The sequence below is a fragment of the Scyliorhinus canicula genome, chromosome 6 (assembly GCF_902713615.1).
Source record: "Scyliorhinus canicula chromosome 6, sScyCan1.1, whole genome shotgun sequence".
Classification (NCBI taxonomy): domain Eukaryota; kingdom Metazoa; phylum Chordata; class Chondrichthyes; order Carcharhiniformes; family Scyliorhinidae; genus Scyliorhinus; species Scyliorhinus canicula.
In genome coordinates, this window is record NC_052151.1 from 199,466,714 (window position 1) to 199,481,936 (window position 15,223).

Genomic DNA, 15,223 nt, shown 5'->3' on the forward strand with positions numbered 1-15,223 from the left:
TGCAGAGGAGGTTCACCAGGATGTTGCCTGGTATGGAGGGTGCTAGCTATGAAGAAAAGTTGAGTAGATTAGGATTATTTTCATTAGAAAGAAGGAGGTTGAGGGGGGACCTGATTGAGGTCTACAAAATCATGAGAGGTATAGACAGGGTGGATAGCAAGAAGCCTTTTCCCAGAGTGGGGGACTCAATTACTAGGGGTCATGAGGTCAAGGTGAGAGGGGAAAAGTTTAAGGGAGATATGCGTGGAAAGTTCTTGACACGGAGGGTGGTGGGTGCCTGGAACGCATTGCCGGCGGAGGGGGTAGAGGTGTATCTAGATGTATCTAGACAGATACATGAATGGGCAGAGAGCAGAGGGATACAGATCCTTAGAAAATAGGCGACAGGTTTAGATAAAGGATCTGGATCGGCACAGGCTTGAAGGGCCTGTTCCTGTGCTGTAATTTTCTTTGTTCCAGTTCAGAACCCTTGAACGCACCCGATTTCCATCGCTGGTGTCAGTGCCTTCAGCTGTGTCCACGCTAATATCTGGATTTATCTCCCCAAACGTGTTTCTGTCTCACTCTCTATCTCTGTCTCTCTCTCTATCTCTTTCTGTCTATCTCTATCTCTCTCTCTATCTATCTCTCTCTGTCGATCTTTATTTCTGTCTATATCTCTCTCTCTGACTATCTCTCTGTCTCTATCTCTCTCTGTCTCTACCTCTCTGATTCTATCTCTCTTTCTGTGCCTATCTCTCTGTCTATCTCTATTTCTGCTATATCTCTCTCTCTGCCACTATCTCTCTCTCTCTATCTCTCTTTCTGTGTCTCTATCTCTCTCTGTCCATCTCTATTTCTGCTATATCTCTCTCTCTGCCTCTATCTGTCTTTATCTCTCGCTCTCTCTATCTCTGTCTCTATCTTTCTATCTCTGTCTCTCTCTCTCTCTCTTTGTCTCTATCGCTATCTGTCTATCTCTATGGCACCTTCCCATGCAATCGCAGAAGGTGTAACACCTGCCCTTTACCTCTTCCATGCTTAACATCCCAGGCTCAAAACACACATTCCAGGTTAAGCAGCGTTTCACTTGCGCCTCGTCCAATTTGGTCCACTGCATTCGTTGCTCCTAATGTGGTCTCCTCTATGTCGGAGAGACCAAACGCAGACTGGGTAATCGCTTTGCTGAGCATATTCGGTCTGTGTGCATTCAGGATCCTGACCTTCCTGTTGCTTGTCATTTTAACAAAAGACCCTGTTCCCATGCCCACATGTCTGTTCTTGGCCTGTTGCAATGTTCCAGTGAAGCGCAACGCAAACTGGAGGAACAACATCTCATCTTCCGATTAGGCACGCTACAGCCTCCCGGCCTGAACATCGAATTCAACAACTTCAAATGATTAGCTCTACCCCACCTTGAGCCATTTGTTTTCATCCCATTACATTTTAACTGTCTTTTACCATTTCTTTCATTCATAATATATATTTAATTCCCCCCCCCCCCCAATCTTATCAACCTTTCCTTGACTTTTCTCCTCTTTGCTTCCCCCTTCCCCTCCCCCCCACATCTACAGTTCATCCTCTGATGTTAGTTTCCCTGCTGTTTGACCTTTCACATCTTTTGTCCTCTCTGGGGACTGCCATTAACACTCTTTCTCCTTGGTTTCTGTGGCCATTAGCAGCCGGCTTCCCTGGGTTTCTGTGGCTATGACTCACCTTTCATTCTCATTCCACAGTATAAATATTTCCCACTTTCTCTGCCTGTTAGCTTTGACAAAGGGTCATCTGGACTCAAAACGTTAGCTCGTTTCTCTCCCTACAGATGCTGCCAGACTTGCTGAGATTTTCCAGCATTTTCCCTTTCGTTTCAGATTCCAGCATCCGCAGTAATTTGTTTTTATCCAGTGTCTATTTCTAATTCTGTCTATATCTCTCTCTGTCTCTATCTCTCTATCTCTAGCTCTCTCTCTCTATCTCCGTCTCTATCTTTATATCTCTGTCTCTATCTCTCTGTCTATCTCTATCTCTGTCTCTGTCTCTCTCTTTCTCTGTCTCTATCTCCCCAGCTCTGTCTCTATCTTTCTCTAACTCTGTCTCTCACTCTGTCTCTCTATCTTTATCTGTGTCTCTGTTTCGAGCTCTCTCTCTCTATCTCTCGCTCTACCTCTGCCTCTGTTTCTATCTCTGCCTCTGTTTCTATCTCTGTCTCTGTTTCGGGCAGCTCGGTAGCATAGTGGTTAGCACTGTTACTTCACAGCGCCAGGGTCACAGGTTCGATTCCCCACTGGGTCACTGTCTGTGCGGAGTCTGCACGTTCTCCCCGTGTCTGCGTGGGTTTCCTCCGGGTGTTCCGGTTTCCTCCCACAGTCCAAAGACGTGCAGGTTAGGTGGATTGGCCATGCTAAATTGATCCTTAATGCCCAAAAAGGGTTAGGAGATGTTATTGGATTACGGGGATAGGGTGGAAGTGAGGGCTTAAGTGGGTGGGTGCAGACTCGATAGGCCGAATGGCCTCCTTCTGCACTGTACGTTTTATGTTCCATCTCTCTCATTACCTCTGTCTCTGTCTCTATCTCTTTATATATCTCTCTCTGTTTGTGTCTCAATCTCTGTCTCTGTCTCTACCTGTCTCTATCTCTCTCTATCTCTCTCTCTATCTCTCTCTCTCTATCTCTCTCTCTATCTCTCTCTCTCTCTCTATCTCTCTCTCTATCTCTCTCTATCTCTCTCTATCTCTCTCTATCTATCGCTCTCTCTATCTCTCTCTCTATCTCCCTCTCTATCTCTCTCTCTATCTCCCTCTCTATCTCTCTATCTCTTTCTCTAACTCTATCTCTCTCTATTTCTATCTCCCTCTCTATAGAACATAGAACGATACAGCGCAGTACAGGCCCTTCGGCCCTCGATGTTGCACCGACATGGAAAAAAAATTAAAGGCCATCTAACCTACACTATGCCCTTATCATCCATATGCTTATCCAATAAACTTTTAAATGCCCTCAATGTTGGCGAGTTCACTACTGTTGCAGGTAGGGCATTCCACGGCCTCACCACTCTTTGCGTAAAAAACCCACCTCTGACCTCTGTCCTATATCTATTACCCCTCAATTTAAGGCTATGTCCCCTCGTGCTAGCCACCTCCATCCGCGGGAGAAGGCTCTCGCTGTCCACCCTATCTAACCCTCTGATCATTTTGTATGCCTCTATTAAGTTACCTCTTAACCTTCTTCTCTCTAACGAAAACAACCTCAAGTCCATCAGCCTTTCCTCATAAGATTTTCCCTCCATACCAGGCAACATCCTGGTAAATCTCCTCTGCACCCGTTCCAAAGCTTCCACGTCCTTCCTATAATGAGGCGACCAGAACTGTACGCAATACTCCAAATGCGGCCGTACTAGAGTTTTGTACAACTGCAACATGACCTCATGGCTCCGGAACTCAATCCCTGTACCAATAAAGGCCATCACACCATAGGCCTTCTTCACAACCCTATCAACCTGGGTGGCAACTTTCAGGGATCTATGTACATGGACACCGAGATCCCTCTGCTCATCCACACTACCAAGAATTTTACCATTAGCCAAATATTCCGCATTCCTGTTATTCTTTCCAAAGTGAATCACCTCACACTTCTCCACATTAAACTCCATTTGCCACCTCTCAGCCCAGCTCTGCAGCTTATCTATGTCCCTCTGTAACCTGAAACATCCTTCCGCACTGTCTACAACTCCACCGACTTTAGTGTCGTCTGCAAATTTACTCACCCATCCTTCTGCGCCCTCCTCTAGGTCATTTATAAAATGACAAACAGCAACGGCCCCAGAACAGATCCTTGTGGTACGCCACTCGTAACTGAACTCCATTCTGAACATTTCCCATCAACCACCACTCTCTGCCTTCTTTCAACTAGCCAATTTCTGATCCACATCTCTAAATCACCCTCAATCCCCAGCCTCCGTATTTTCTGCAATAGCCGACCGTGGGGAACCTTATCAAACGCTTTACTGAAATCCATATACACCACATCAACTGCTCTACGCTCGTCTACCTGTTTAGTCACCTTCTCAAAGAACTCGATAAGGTTTGTGAGGCATGACCTACCCTTCACAAAACCATGCTGACTATCCCTAATCATATTATTCCTATCTAGATGATTATAAATCGTATCTTTTATAATCCTCTCCAAGACTTACCCACCACAGACGTTAGGCTCACCGGCCTATAGTTACCGGGGTTATCTCTACTCCCCTTCTTGAACAAAGGGACCACATTTGCTATCCTCCAGTCCTCTGGCACTATTCCTGTAGCCAATGATGACCTAAAAATCAATGCCAAAGGCTCTTCCCTGGCTTCCCAGAGAATCCTAGGATAAATCCCATCAGGCCCAGGGGACTTATCTATTTTCACCTTGTCCAGAATTGCCAACACTTGTTCCCTACGCACCTCAATGCCATCTGTTCTAATAGCCTGAGTCTCAGCATTCTCCTCCACAATATTATCTTTTTCCTGAGTGAATACTGACGAAAAGTATTCATTTAGTATCTCGCTTATCTCCTCAGCCTCCACACACAACTTCCCACCACTGTCTTTGACTGGCCCTACTCTTACCCTAGTCATTCTTTTATTCCTGACATACCTATAGAAAGCTTTTGGGTTTTCCTTGATCCTACCTGCCAAAGACTTCTCATGTCCCCTCCTTGCTCGTCTTAGCTCTCTCTTTAGATCCTTCCTCGCTTCCTTGCAACTATCAAGCGCCCCAACTGAAACTTCACGCCTCGTCTTCACATAGGCCTCCTTCTTCCTCTTAACAAGAGATTCCACTTCTTTGGTAAACCACAGTTCCCTCGCTCGACCCCTTCCTCCCTGCCTCACTGGTACGTACTTATCAAGAACATGCAATAGCTGTTCCTTGAACAAGCTCCACATATCCAGTGTGCCCAACCCTGGCAGCCTACTTCTCCAACCTACACATCCTAAGTCATGTCTAATGGCATCATAATTGCCCTTCCCCCAGCAATAACTCTTGCTCTGCGGGGTATACTTATCCCTTTCCATCACTAACGTAAAGGTCACCGAATTGTGGTCACTGTTTCCAAAGTGCTCACCTACCTCCAGATCTAACACCTGGCCTGGTTCATTACCCAAAACCAAATCCAATGTGGCCTCGCCTCTTGTTGGCCTGTCAACATATTGTGTCAGGAAACCCTCCTGCACACACTGTACAAAGAACGACCCATCTAATGTACTCGAACTATATCTTTTCCAGTCAATATTTGGAAAGTTAAAGTCTCCCATAACAACTACCCTGTTACTTTCGCTCTTTTCCAGAATCATCTTCGCCATCCTTTCCTCTACATCCCTCGAACTATTAGGTGGCCTATAGAAAACTCCCAATAGGGTGACCTCTCCTTTCCTGTTTCTAACCTCAGCCCATACTACCTCGGAAGAAGAGTCCCCATCTAGCATCCTTTCCGCCACCGTAATACTGTCCTTGACTAGCAGCGCCACACCTCCCCCTCTTTTGCCCCCTTCTCTGAGCTTGCTAAAACACCTAAACCCCGGAACCTGCAACAACCATTCCTGTCCCTGCTCTATCCATGTCTCAGAAATGGCCACAACATCGAAGTCCCAGGTACCAACCCATGCTGCCAGTTCCCCTACCTTATTTCGTATACTCCTGACATTTAAGTAGACACACTTCAAACCACCTACCTGAACACTGGCACCCTCCTGCGAAGTTAAATCTGTGCTCCTGACCTCTATACTCTCAATCTCCCGTACCCCAAAACTACAATCCAGGTTCCCATGCCCCTGCTGAATTAGTTTAAACCCCCCCAAAGAGCACTAACAAATCTCCCCCCCAGGATATTGGTGCCCCTCAGGTTCAGATGTAGACCATCCTGTCTATAGAGGTCCCACCTTCCCCAGAAAGAGCCCCAGTTATCCAGAAGTCTGAATCCCTCCCGCCTGCACCATCCCTGTAGCAACGTGTTTAATTGCTCTCTCTCCCTATTCCTCATCTGACTATCACGTGGCATGGGCAACAACCCAGAGATAACAACTCTGTTTGTTCTCGCTCTGAGCTTCCATCCTAGCTCCCTAAAGGCCTGCCTGACATCCTTGTCCCCTTTCCTACCTATGTCGTTAGTGCCAATGTGGACTACGACTCGGGGCTGCTCCCCCTCCCCCTTAAGCACCCGGAAAACACGATCCGAGACATCACTTACCCTTGCACCTGGGAGGCAACATACCAAACGTGAGTCTCTCTCGCTCCCACAAAATCTCCTATCTGTGCCCCTGACTATTGAGTCCCCAATTACTAATGCTCTGCTCCTTTCCCCCCTTCCCTTCTGAGCAACAGGGACAGACAAGAGCAACAGTATCCAAAACAGTATACTTGGTACTCAGGGGAACGACCGCAGGGGGTCCCTGCGCTGACTGCTTCTTCCCAGTCCCTCTTACAGTTTGAATAGAATAGAACAGTACAGCACAGAACAGGCCCTTCGGCCCTCGATGTTGTGCCGAGCCATGATCACCCTACTCAGACCCACGTATCCACCCTATACCCGTAACCCAACAACCCCCCCCCCCCCCCACCTTAACCTTACTTTTTTTTAGGACACTACGGGCAATTTAGCATGGCCAATCCACCTAACCCGCACATCTTTGGACTGTGGGAGGAAACCGGAGCACCCGGAGGAAACCCACGCACACACGGGGAGGACGTGCAGACTCCACACAGACAGTGACCCAGCCGGGAATCGAACCTGGGACCCTGGAGCTGTGAAGCATTTATGCTAACCACCATGCTACCGTGCTGCCCACAATTACCCATCTATCTCCAGTCTTTGGTGTAACTACTTCCCTGAAGCTCCTATCTCTGCCTCCCGAATGATCCGAAGTTCATCCAGCTCAAGCTCCAGGTCCCTAACACGGTTTTTGAGGAGCTGGAGTTGGGTGCACTTCCCACAGATGAAATCAGCAGGGACACTGACGGCGTCCCTCACCTCAAACATTCTGCAGGAGGAGCATTGTACTGCCCTCCCTGACATCACCTCTGGATTTAAAAAAAAACAAGAAAAAGAAAAAGAAAGGAAGAGCTTACCTGATATTCCCTCAAACCCTGCTGCCGCTGAAAGGTAAGCAAATTTAAAGGCACTCACTCACCTTCACGACAGGCCCCTGCTCCCAGTTCCCAACAACCGTGGGTTTTTTTTTGGTTAGAGGAGGAGGTAGGGTGGGAAACACTGACGAAGTGTTTCGGGTTTAACTGTCACTTGACAACAGCCCCTCCACAAACCACCTTCAAATTAGGCTGACCGCACTGCACGTATGCAAATTTCCCCAGAACAGCTGATCAGTAGCTCTGCTCTGCTGCTCTCTATCTCTCTCTTTATCTCTCACTCTCTCTATCTCTCTCTCTATCTCTCTCTAGATCTCTCTCTGTCTATCTTTATTTCTGTCTATATATCTCTCTCGGTCTCTACCTCTCTGTACCTGTCTCTATTTCTCTCTGTCTCTCTCTCTCTGTCTCTCTCTCTCTATCTCTCTCTCTCGGGGCAGCACGGTAGCATGGTGGTTAGCATAAATGCTTCACAGCTCCAGGGTCCCAGGTTCGATTCCCGGTTGGGTCACTGTCTGTGCGGAGTCTGCACGTCCTCCCTGTGTGTGCGTGGGTTTCCTCCGGGTGCTCCGGTTTCCTCCCACAGTCCAAAGATGTGCGGGTTAGGTGGATTGGCCATGCTAAATTGCCCGTAGTGTCCCAAAAAGTAAGGTTAAGGGGGGGTTGTTGGGTTGCGGGTGTAGGGTGGATACGTGGGTTTGAGTGGGGTGATCATTGCTCGGCACAACATTGAGGGCCGAAGGGCCTGTTCTGTGCTGTACTGTTCTATGTTCTATCTCTCTATCTCTCTATCTCTCTCTGTCTATCTTTATTTCTGTCTATATATCTCTCACGGTCTCTACCTCTCTGTACTTTCTCTATCTCTCTCTGTCCCTCTCTCTCTATCTCTCTCTCTATCTCTATATCTATCTCTCTCTCTATCTCTCTCTCTATCTCTATCTTTATTTCTGTCTATATATCTCTCTCGGTCTCTACTTCTCTGTACCTGTCTCTATCTCTCTCTGTCTCTCTCTCTATCTTTATCTCTCTATCTCTCTCGATCTCTCTGTCTCTCTCTCTCTATCTTTATCTCTCTATCTCTCTCTATCTTTATCTCTCTATCACTCTCGATCTGTCTGTCTCTCTGTCTCTATCTCTCTCTCTATCTCTCTCTGTCTCTCTCTCTCTCTATCTCTTCCTTTATGGCACTTCTGAAGACTTCCGTCCGTCACTGAGCTTTTGTTCCCCCGACCTCAGTTTCTCCCTGTCAGAATCTTTTTGATAACTCCTGTCGCACACACATGAATCAAACTCTGTCGTCAGTGAACCACTCTGGTAAATCTCACCAAAGCCTTGACATCCATTCAAAAAGGAAAGAGGAGAACAGAGGGCAGCACGGTAGTATAGTGGTTAGCACAAATGCTTCACAGCTCCAGGGTTCCAGGTTCGATTCCCGGCTGGATCACTGTCTGTGCGGAGTCTGCATGGTAGCACAGTGGTTAGCACTGTTGCTTCACAGCGCCAGGGTCCTAAGTTCGATTCCCCACTGGGTCACTGTCTGTGCGGAGTCTGCACTTTCTCCCCGTGTGTGCGTGGGTTTCCTACGGGTGCTCCGGTTTCCTCCTTCAGTCCAAAGATGTGCAGGTTAGGTGGATTGGCCATGATAAATTGCCCTTGGGGTCCAAATTGCCCTCAGTGTTAGGTGGGGTTACTGGGTTATGGGGATAGGGTGGAGGTAGGGTGCTCTTTCGAAAAGCCGGTGCAGACTCATGAGCCGAATAGCCTCCTTCTGCACTGTACATTCTATGAAATTCTATAATACTAATCTTCCAGTGCTTCGAATGTAGTGGGAGCCTAAGAAAAGTAATAGGAACAATCAGGATTGTGTACACTGGGAGTGAATGGAAAGGAGTTTGGGTCCATTGGGATTGTGTACAGTGGGAGTGAATGGGAAGGGGTTTAGATCCATTGGGATTGTGTACAGTGGGAGTTAATGGGAAGGGGTTTGGATCCATTGGGATTGTGTACTGTGGGAGTGAATGGGAAGGGGTTTGGATCCATTGGGATTGTGTACAGTGGGTGAATGGGAAGGGGTTTAGATCCATTGGGATTGTGTACAGTGGGAGTGAATGGGAAGGGGTTTGGATCCATTGGGATTGTGTACAGTGGGTGAATGGGAAGGGGTTTAGATCCATTGGGATTGTGTACAGTGGGAGTGAATGGGAAGGGGTTTGGATCCATTGGGATTGTGTACTGTGGGAGTGAATGGGAAGGGGTTTTGATACATTGGGATTGTGTACCGTGGGAGTGAATGGGAAGGTGTTGGGGCCATTGGGATTGTGTACAGTGGGAGTGAATGGGAAGGGGTTTGGATCCATTGGGATTGTGTACAGTGGGAGTGAATGGGAAGGTGTTGGGGCCATTGGGATGGTGTACAGTGGGAGTGAATGGGAAGGGGTTTGGGTCCATTGGGATTGTGTACAGTGGGAGTGAATGGGAAGGGGTTTGGGTCCATTGGGATTGTGTACAGTGGGAGTGAATGGGAAACTGCATGGCAGATTCAGTATCATGTGGATAAATGTGAGGTTATCCACTTTGGTAGCAAAAATAGGAAGGCCAAGGTCACCATTGAAAAGCACCTCGACCACCTTCGGTCCAGGAGACCGCTCTATCCAGACAGTCCCTCATCCTCGGAAACCACTTCTAAAACCACATCTGCTGCCTGATCAAAGCCACGGTGGAAGCTCACCTTCAGGAACCTCTTCCAGAGCCACGTCTGTGGTCCCTCTGCGGGACCCCAAGGGGGTCAGGCAGCCAAAATGACTGAGGTCTCAGAGATGGAAACAGAGGCGATCCCCGATGGGGAGCCCCTGGAGCAACAACCTCTGAGACTGCAGCCACTGTGACCCGCGTGCCGGAGGCAGCGTTCACCCTGCAGGTATACACCACCCAATGCCCAGCCAAACATCCAGAGGGTCCCGCGCCCTCTTTCAACCTGCTCTTCGGAGGATTCTTCGGACTTTGGTGGGAGGGTTGTTTTAACCCATACAGGTCTGACATTGTAGTGATGACACACTGCCCTGTGCAACTTGCAGGATACAAGCCATCCTGCTTGGGGGGGTGGGGGGGGGGGGGCCTTAACACAGTTCATGTGCCTTTAAATAGAATCAGGCACTGACTGGAGAGGACCCAGGAGAAGACTGCGGGAGCTGTACATAACAGCTCACCTGTTAAATAAAATGAGGCTTGTTTTCTCTACCTCTTTGCGTGGACTCACGGGATCCTGGGTGAGGTAGTCAATTGGATACAAAATTGGCTTGTCGACAGAAGACAAGGTTGAGGACCAGCGTTTTTCAAACTTTTTTTCCCGGGACCCACTTTTGCCAACGGGCCAACCTTTGGGATCCACGCTGGCCGACCTTCGAATCCACGTCCCGTTTGCTTCCCCATTTTTCCCTGAGTCTAGGACACGATTGGAACACTAAAGCTTCCTTTTCCCAGACAAGGGAGAGAAAGAAAATCACCTAGTTTTCCTGCTCTTAATCACTATCCAGTAGCCCCTGGTACATTGAACATGTCAACATTGAGTGAGCTCAGGATAAATGAGCTAACGGACACCCAGAATGCAAAGTACCTGAATTTAAGACAAACAATGCTGGAAATAGTCAGCCGATCAGGCAGCACGATGGCTGTGATGGAAGGCCATCGATGTGAAAGGTTTAGCCATTTATTTTTTATCACTGAACTTAGAAATGCTGCTCAAAGCTGAAATGAAGGGTAAGAGAAAGTAACGGCACATCTTTATTCAGTCATCCTGCCTCCCCTTTCTCAGCCACATGGTGTCTCCCATATTCCAAAGGGGGGATTCTCTAAATCCCCACGCCGGCGGCAAAACCGGCGCCAACCACTCTGGCGTCAATGGCCGCCCGAGGTGAGGAATTCTCACCTTTCTAGGGGGGCTAGGTTGCCGCCGGAGTCGTCCTTACTGCTCCAGCCGGAGCCGAAGGGCTGGCGCGAGTTCGTGCATGCGCAGACCGGCCGGCATATTTCCGCGCCTGCGCAGGGGGTTCCCTTCTCTGCGCCAGTCCCCGGGAAATATGGCAGAGCCCTACAGGGGACCGGCGCGGAGGAAAGATGTTCCCCACGGAACAAGCCCGCCCGCACACCGGTGGGCCCCGATCGCGGGCCAGGCCACCGTGCCCCCCCCCCATTGTGTACAGTGGGAGTGAATGGGAAGGGGTTTGGGTCCATTGGGATTGTGTACAGTGGGAGTGAATGGGAAGGGGTTTGGGTCCATTGGGATTGTGTACAATGGGAGTGAATGGGAAGGGGTTTGGGTCCATTGGGATTGTGTACAGTGGGAGTGAATGGGAAGGGGTTTGGGTCCATTGGGATTGTGTACAGTGGGAGTGAATGGGAAGGGGTTTGGGTCCATTGGGATTGTGTACAGTGGGAGTGAATGGGAAGGGGTTTGGGTCCATTGGGATTGTGTACAGTGGGAGTGAATGGGAAGGGGTTTGGGTCCATTGGGATTGTGTACAGTGAGAGTGAATGGGGAGGGGTTTGGGTCCATTAGGATTGTGTACAGTGGGAATGAATGGGTTACACGATTTGATCGTGCCTGGCATGTGCGTTGGTGGAGAATATTAAAAAGATATTTTGTGGCCTCGGCAGTTGCCTGGAATTGTTTGCTCACAGTAATTCAATCTTTCCTAATCTATATTTAATTGGGTAGATCTCATTCAGAGCCTGGGTTTCAGGTGACACCTCCAAGCACATCCTGACTGAGATCATTCTGTCTTCTTGCTCTGTATCGCTTGTCCTATTTTCGGGCAGATGGCTCTTGGATTGGCCATGCTGAAGAGATTCCTGTTGCACTTACCCCCCCCCCCCCCCCTCCCCCCCACAAACCACCCCTCCCACCCTGCCCCTCTTTCCCAGGGCCCCTCCTCTCATCTCCAACAATGCTGAGTCTGGGAATGGCTTCTTGCTGACCTCTGCTCCTGCCTCCACCCGCCGCCCCTCTCCTGTGAGGAGAGTTGTTCCAAGCCCATATCTGGGCCTTGCTGAGGAGGTGTGAAAGGGTTGGCAGCAACCAGTTATGGTTAACGTTTCAATCCTCCTTCATTGTCGGTAACTTTCTCTCTCTGTCCCTCTGTCTCTCTCTCTGTCTCTTTTTCTTTCTGTCTCACTGTCTCAGTCCCTTTCTCTCTCTCTCTCTCTGTCTCTCTGTCTCCATCTCTCCCTGTCTCTGCCTCTCTCTCTCTGTCTCTCTCTCCCTCTGTCTCCCACTCTGTCTCCCACTCTGTCTCTCTCTCTGTCTCCATCTCTCTCTGTCTCTCTATCAGTCTCTCTCCATCTCTCTCTGTCCCTATCTCTCTCTCTCTCTCTCTCTGTGTCTCTCTGTCTCTCTCTCTCTCTGTCTCTGCCTCTGTCTCGCTCTGTCTCTCTCTCTCTCTGTCACTCTCTCTGTCCCTATCACTCTCTCTCTCTGTCTCTCTCTCTGTCCCTATCTGTCTCTCTCTCTGTCCCTTTTTGTCCCCCCTCTCTGCCTCTCTCTCTGTCTCTCTCTGTCTGTCCCTATCTGTCTCTCTCTCTGTCTCTTTTTGTCCCCCTCTCTGCCTCTCTCTCTGTCTCTCTCTCTCTGTCCCTATCTGTCTCTCTCTCTCTGTCTCTCTCGCTGTCCCTTTTTGTCTCCCTCTCTGCCTCTCTCTCTGTCTTTCTCTGTCTCCATGTGTCTCTCTCTATCTTTCTCCCAGTGTGTCGCTCTCTATCCCTCTCCCTCTCTGTCTCTCTTTCTCTCTGTCTCTTTCTGTCCCTCTCTCTGCCTCTCTTTCTGTCTTTCTCTCTCTCTGTTTGTGTCTGTCTCTCTCTGTCTCTGCCTTTTTTCTCTCTCTGTTTCTCTCGCACTCTCTCTATGTCTCTCTCTTTCTCTGTCTGTCTCTGTCTGTCTCTCTCTCACAGGAACTATTCTGCCATTATGTCCATCCAACCGTAATGTGACATCTTAATCTCTGGCCCATGTCATCCCTCATGAAATAGCCACATCAACTGAAACCAAAACCCTCTCCTTTAAAATACATCTGAATGAAATGAACACCTATTAGAGTGTGCAACCATCCTTTACTCCTGTTTAAAACAAACTCTTCAAACATTTCACTCCATCCCTGCACATCTATCTATCTATTATCTATCTATCTATCTGTCTATTTGTCTATCTATCTATCTATCTATCTATCTATCTATCTATCTATCTATCTATCTATTATCTATCTATCTATCTGTCTATCTATCTATCTATCTATCAATCTATCTATCTATCTATATATCTATCTATTTGTCTATCTATCTATCTATCTATCTATCTATCTATCTATCTGTCTATCTATCTATCTACTTATCTGTCTATCTATTATCTATCTATCTATCTATCTATCTATTATCTATCTATCTATCTATCTATCAATCTGTCTATTTGTCTATCTATCTATCTATCTATTATCTATCTATCTATCTATCTATCTGTAATCTATCTATCTGTCTATCTATCTATCTATCTATCTATTATCTATCTATCTATCAATCTATCTATCTATCTATCTATCTATCTATCTATCTATCTATCTGTCTATTTGTCTATCTATCTATCTATCTATCTATCTGTCTGTCTGTCTGTCTATCTATCTATCTATTCTCTCTTGGCTATTTCTCTCCATCTCTACCTCGAACACTTTCTCTATCCCTTTATCTCTATTTATGTCTATCTATCGCTATCTCTGTCTGTCTATCTCCCTCTGCCTCTATTGTTTCTTGCTCCATCGATGGGCTCATTCAGTCACCTGTCCACCAGTCCTTTTCTTCCGCACCACTTTTCATTCTCCATCCCTCTCCCCCTCTTGTTCTTCCATCCTTTACGCATTCACTTCTTTATCTGTGACTCGATCAGCCCCTTGTCAACGAGCGTGACCTGCCTCGCGCCTGGGATACACCCTCCATTCAACGTCTGCCCAGTTCACTGGCTCCACATGTACCCGTGTGCGCGGAGACACCCACAGTGCCCTCGCCCCCCGCGTCACTGCGTGGCCTGTCGCGGAGGAGGGGGCCCTTGGGTGGGGTTGCAGCCAGCACAGCAAGTTTCTCGCCGGCCGTCTCTGCTTGCCTCATCGCCTTCTATTTTTAGCGGAGACGCCTGAGACCTGGTCCTGTATTCCTTAATATGGGTGTGTAATACTCTCTCACCAGTCGCTGCCTTGGGCGCAGGATCTGATTGCCTGCCCAGGCATTTGCCAATACTACAGCTTTCAGCTTGGAGTCACTGACTCTTTTTCCCTCGGACATCCTCCGTCCGACCGTCTTGTGTTGCGAGAGAGAGAGGTCCCTGGGCAGATTCTCGGAACTCAACCCAGATACTTCCCTTCCCAAACACCTGGGTCCCCATAACCGTCCTTCATAACCCTCCCCCCTCCTCTCTCTCCCTCTCCCTCTCTTTCTCTCCCCCGCGGCATCAACCCCCCCTCGTCGGCTGCTAGACTCCGTGGCGACATGAGGTGCCTGTGGCTGGTCCTGGCCGCAGTGTCCCTGGCTCTGGTCTGGGCAGAGGAGGGGATTGACATCCCAGAGTACGATGGCGTGGAACGCGTTCTCCACCTCTCGCTGAAGAACTACAAGCAGGCGCTGAAGAAGTTCGACATCGTCTGCCTCTACTACCACGAGCCCATCGAGGACAACAAGATCTCGCAGAAACAGTTCGAATGGGACGAGCTGACCCTTGAGGTAAATGACGCCCATCCATCCCGTGCGTGCCACCCGTCGGCGCCAGGCCGCATTTCCCCAGGCTGGGTTCACACCCATCTCCGCCACCAGCTCATGAAACCTGGCAGATTAGCGGGTGCGGCTGGGAACAGTGCACTGGTGTTACCCGGGTTAGGATTTAAAACAAGTAGCCGGCATTAATAGTCACGGTGCTCAGAGAGACTTGGGCAGAGAAAGATAGAGCAAGGAGTGGCTTCTATGTGAGCGTGTTTGCAGGAGTGTGTGTGTGTGCTCCTTGTATGTTTGTGTGTCCGTGTTATTCTGCGTGTGTTTGTGGCATTTGTATGTGTATGATTGTATGTGTGCGTTTGTGTGACTGCGTTTCTGAG

At 48.6% G+C, this 15,223-nt stretch overlaps 1 protein-coding gene across 1 annotated transcript in view; it reads right to left on the reverse strand.

The window, feature by feature from the left end:
* Positions 1–14,420, reverse strand: part of LOC119967975 (calsequestrin-1-like) — a 122,904-nt gene extending 108,484 nt beyond the window's left edge. The window contains exon 1 of the mRNA XM_038801077.1: positions 14,354–14,420. Coding sequence (XP_038657005.1) covers positions 14,354–14,420 — 67 coding nt within the window. The remainder of the gene's footprint in view (positions 1–14,353) is intronic.
* Between the last annotated feature and the right edge of the window lie 803 nt (positions 14,421–15,223).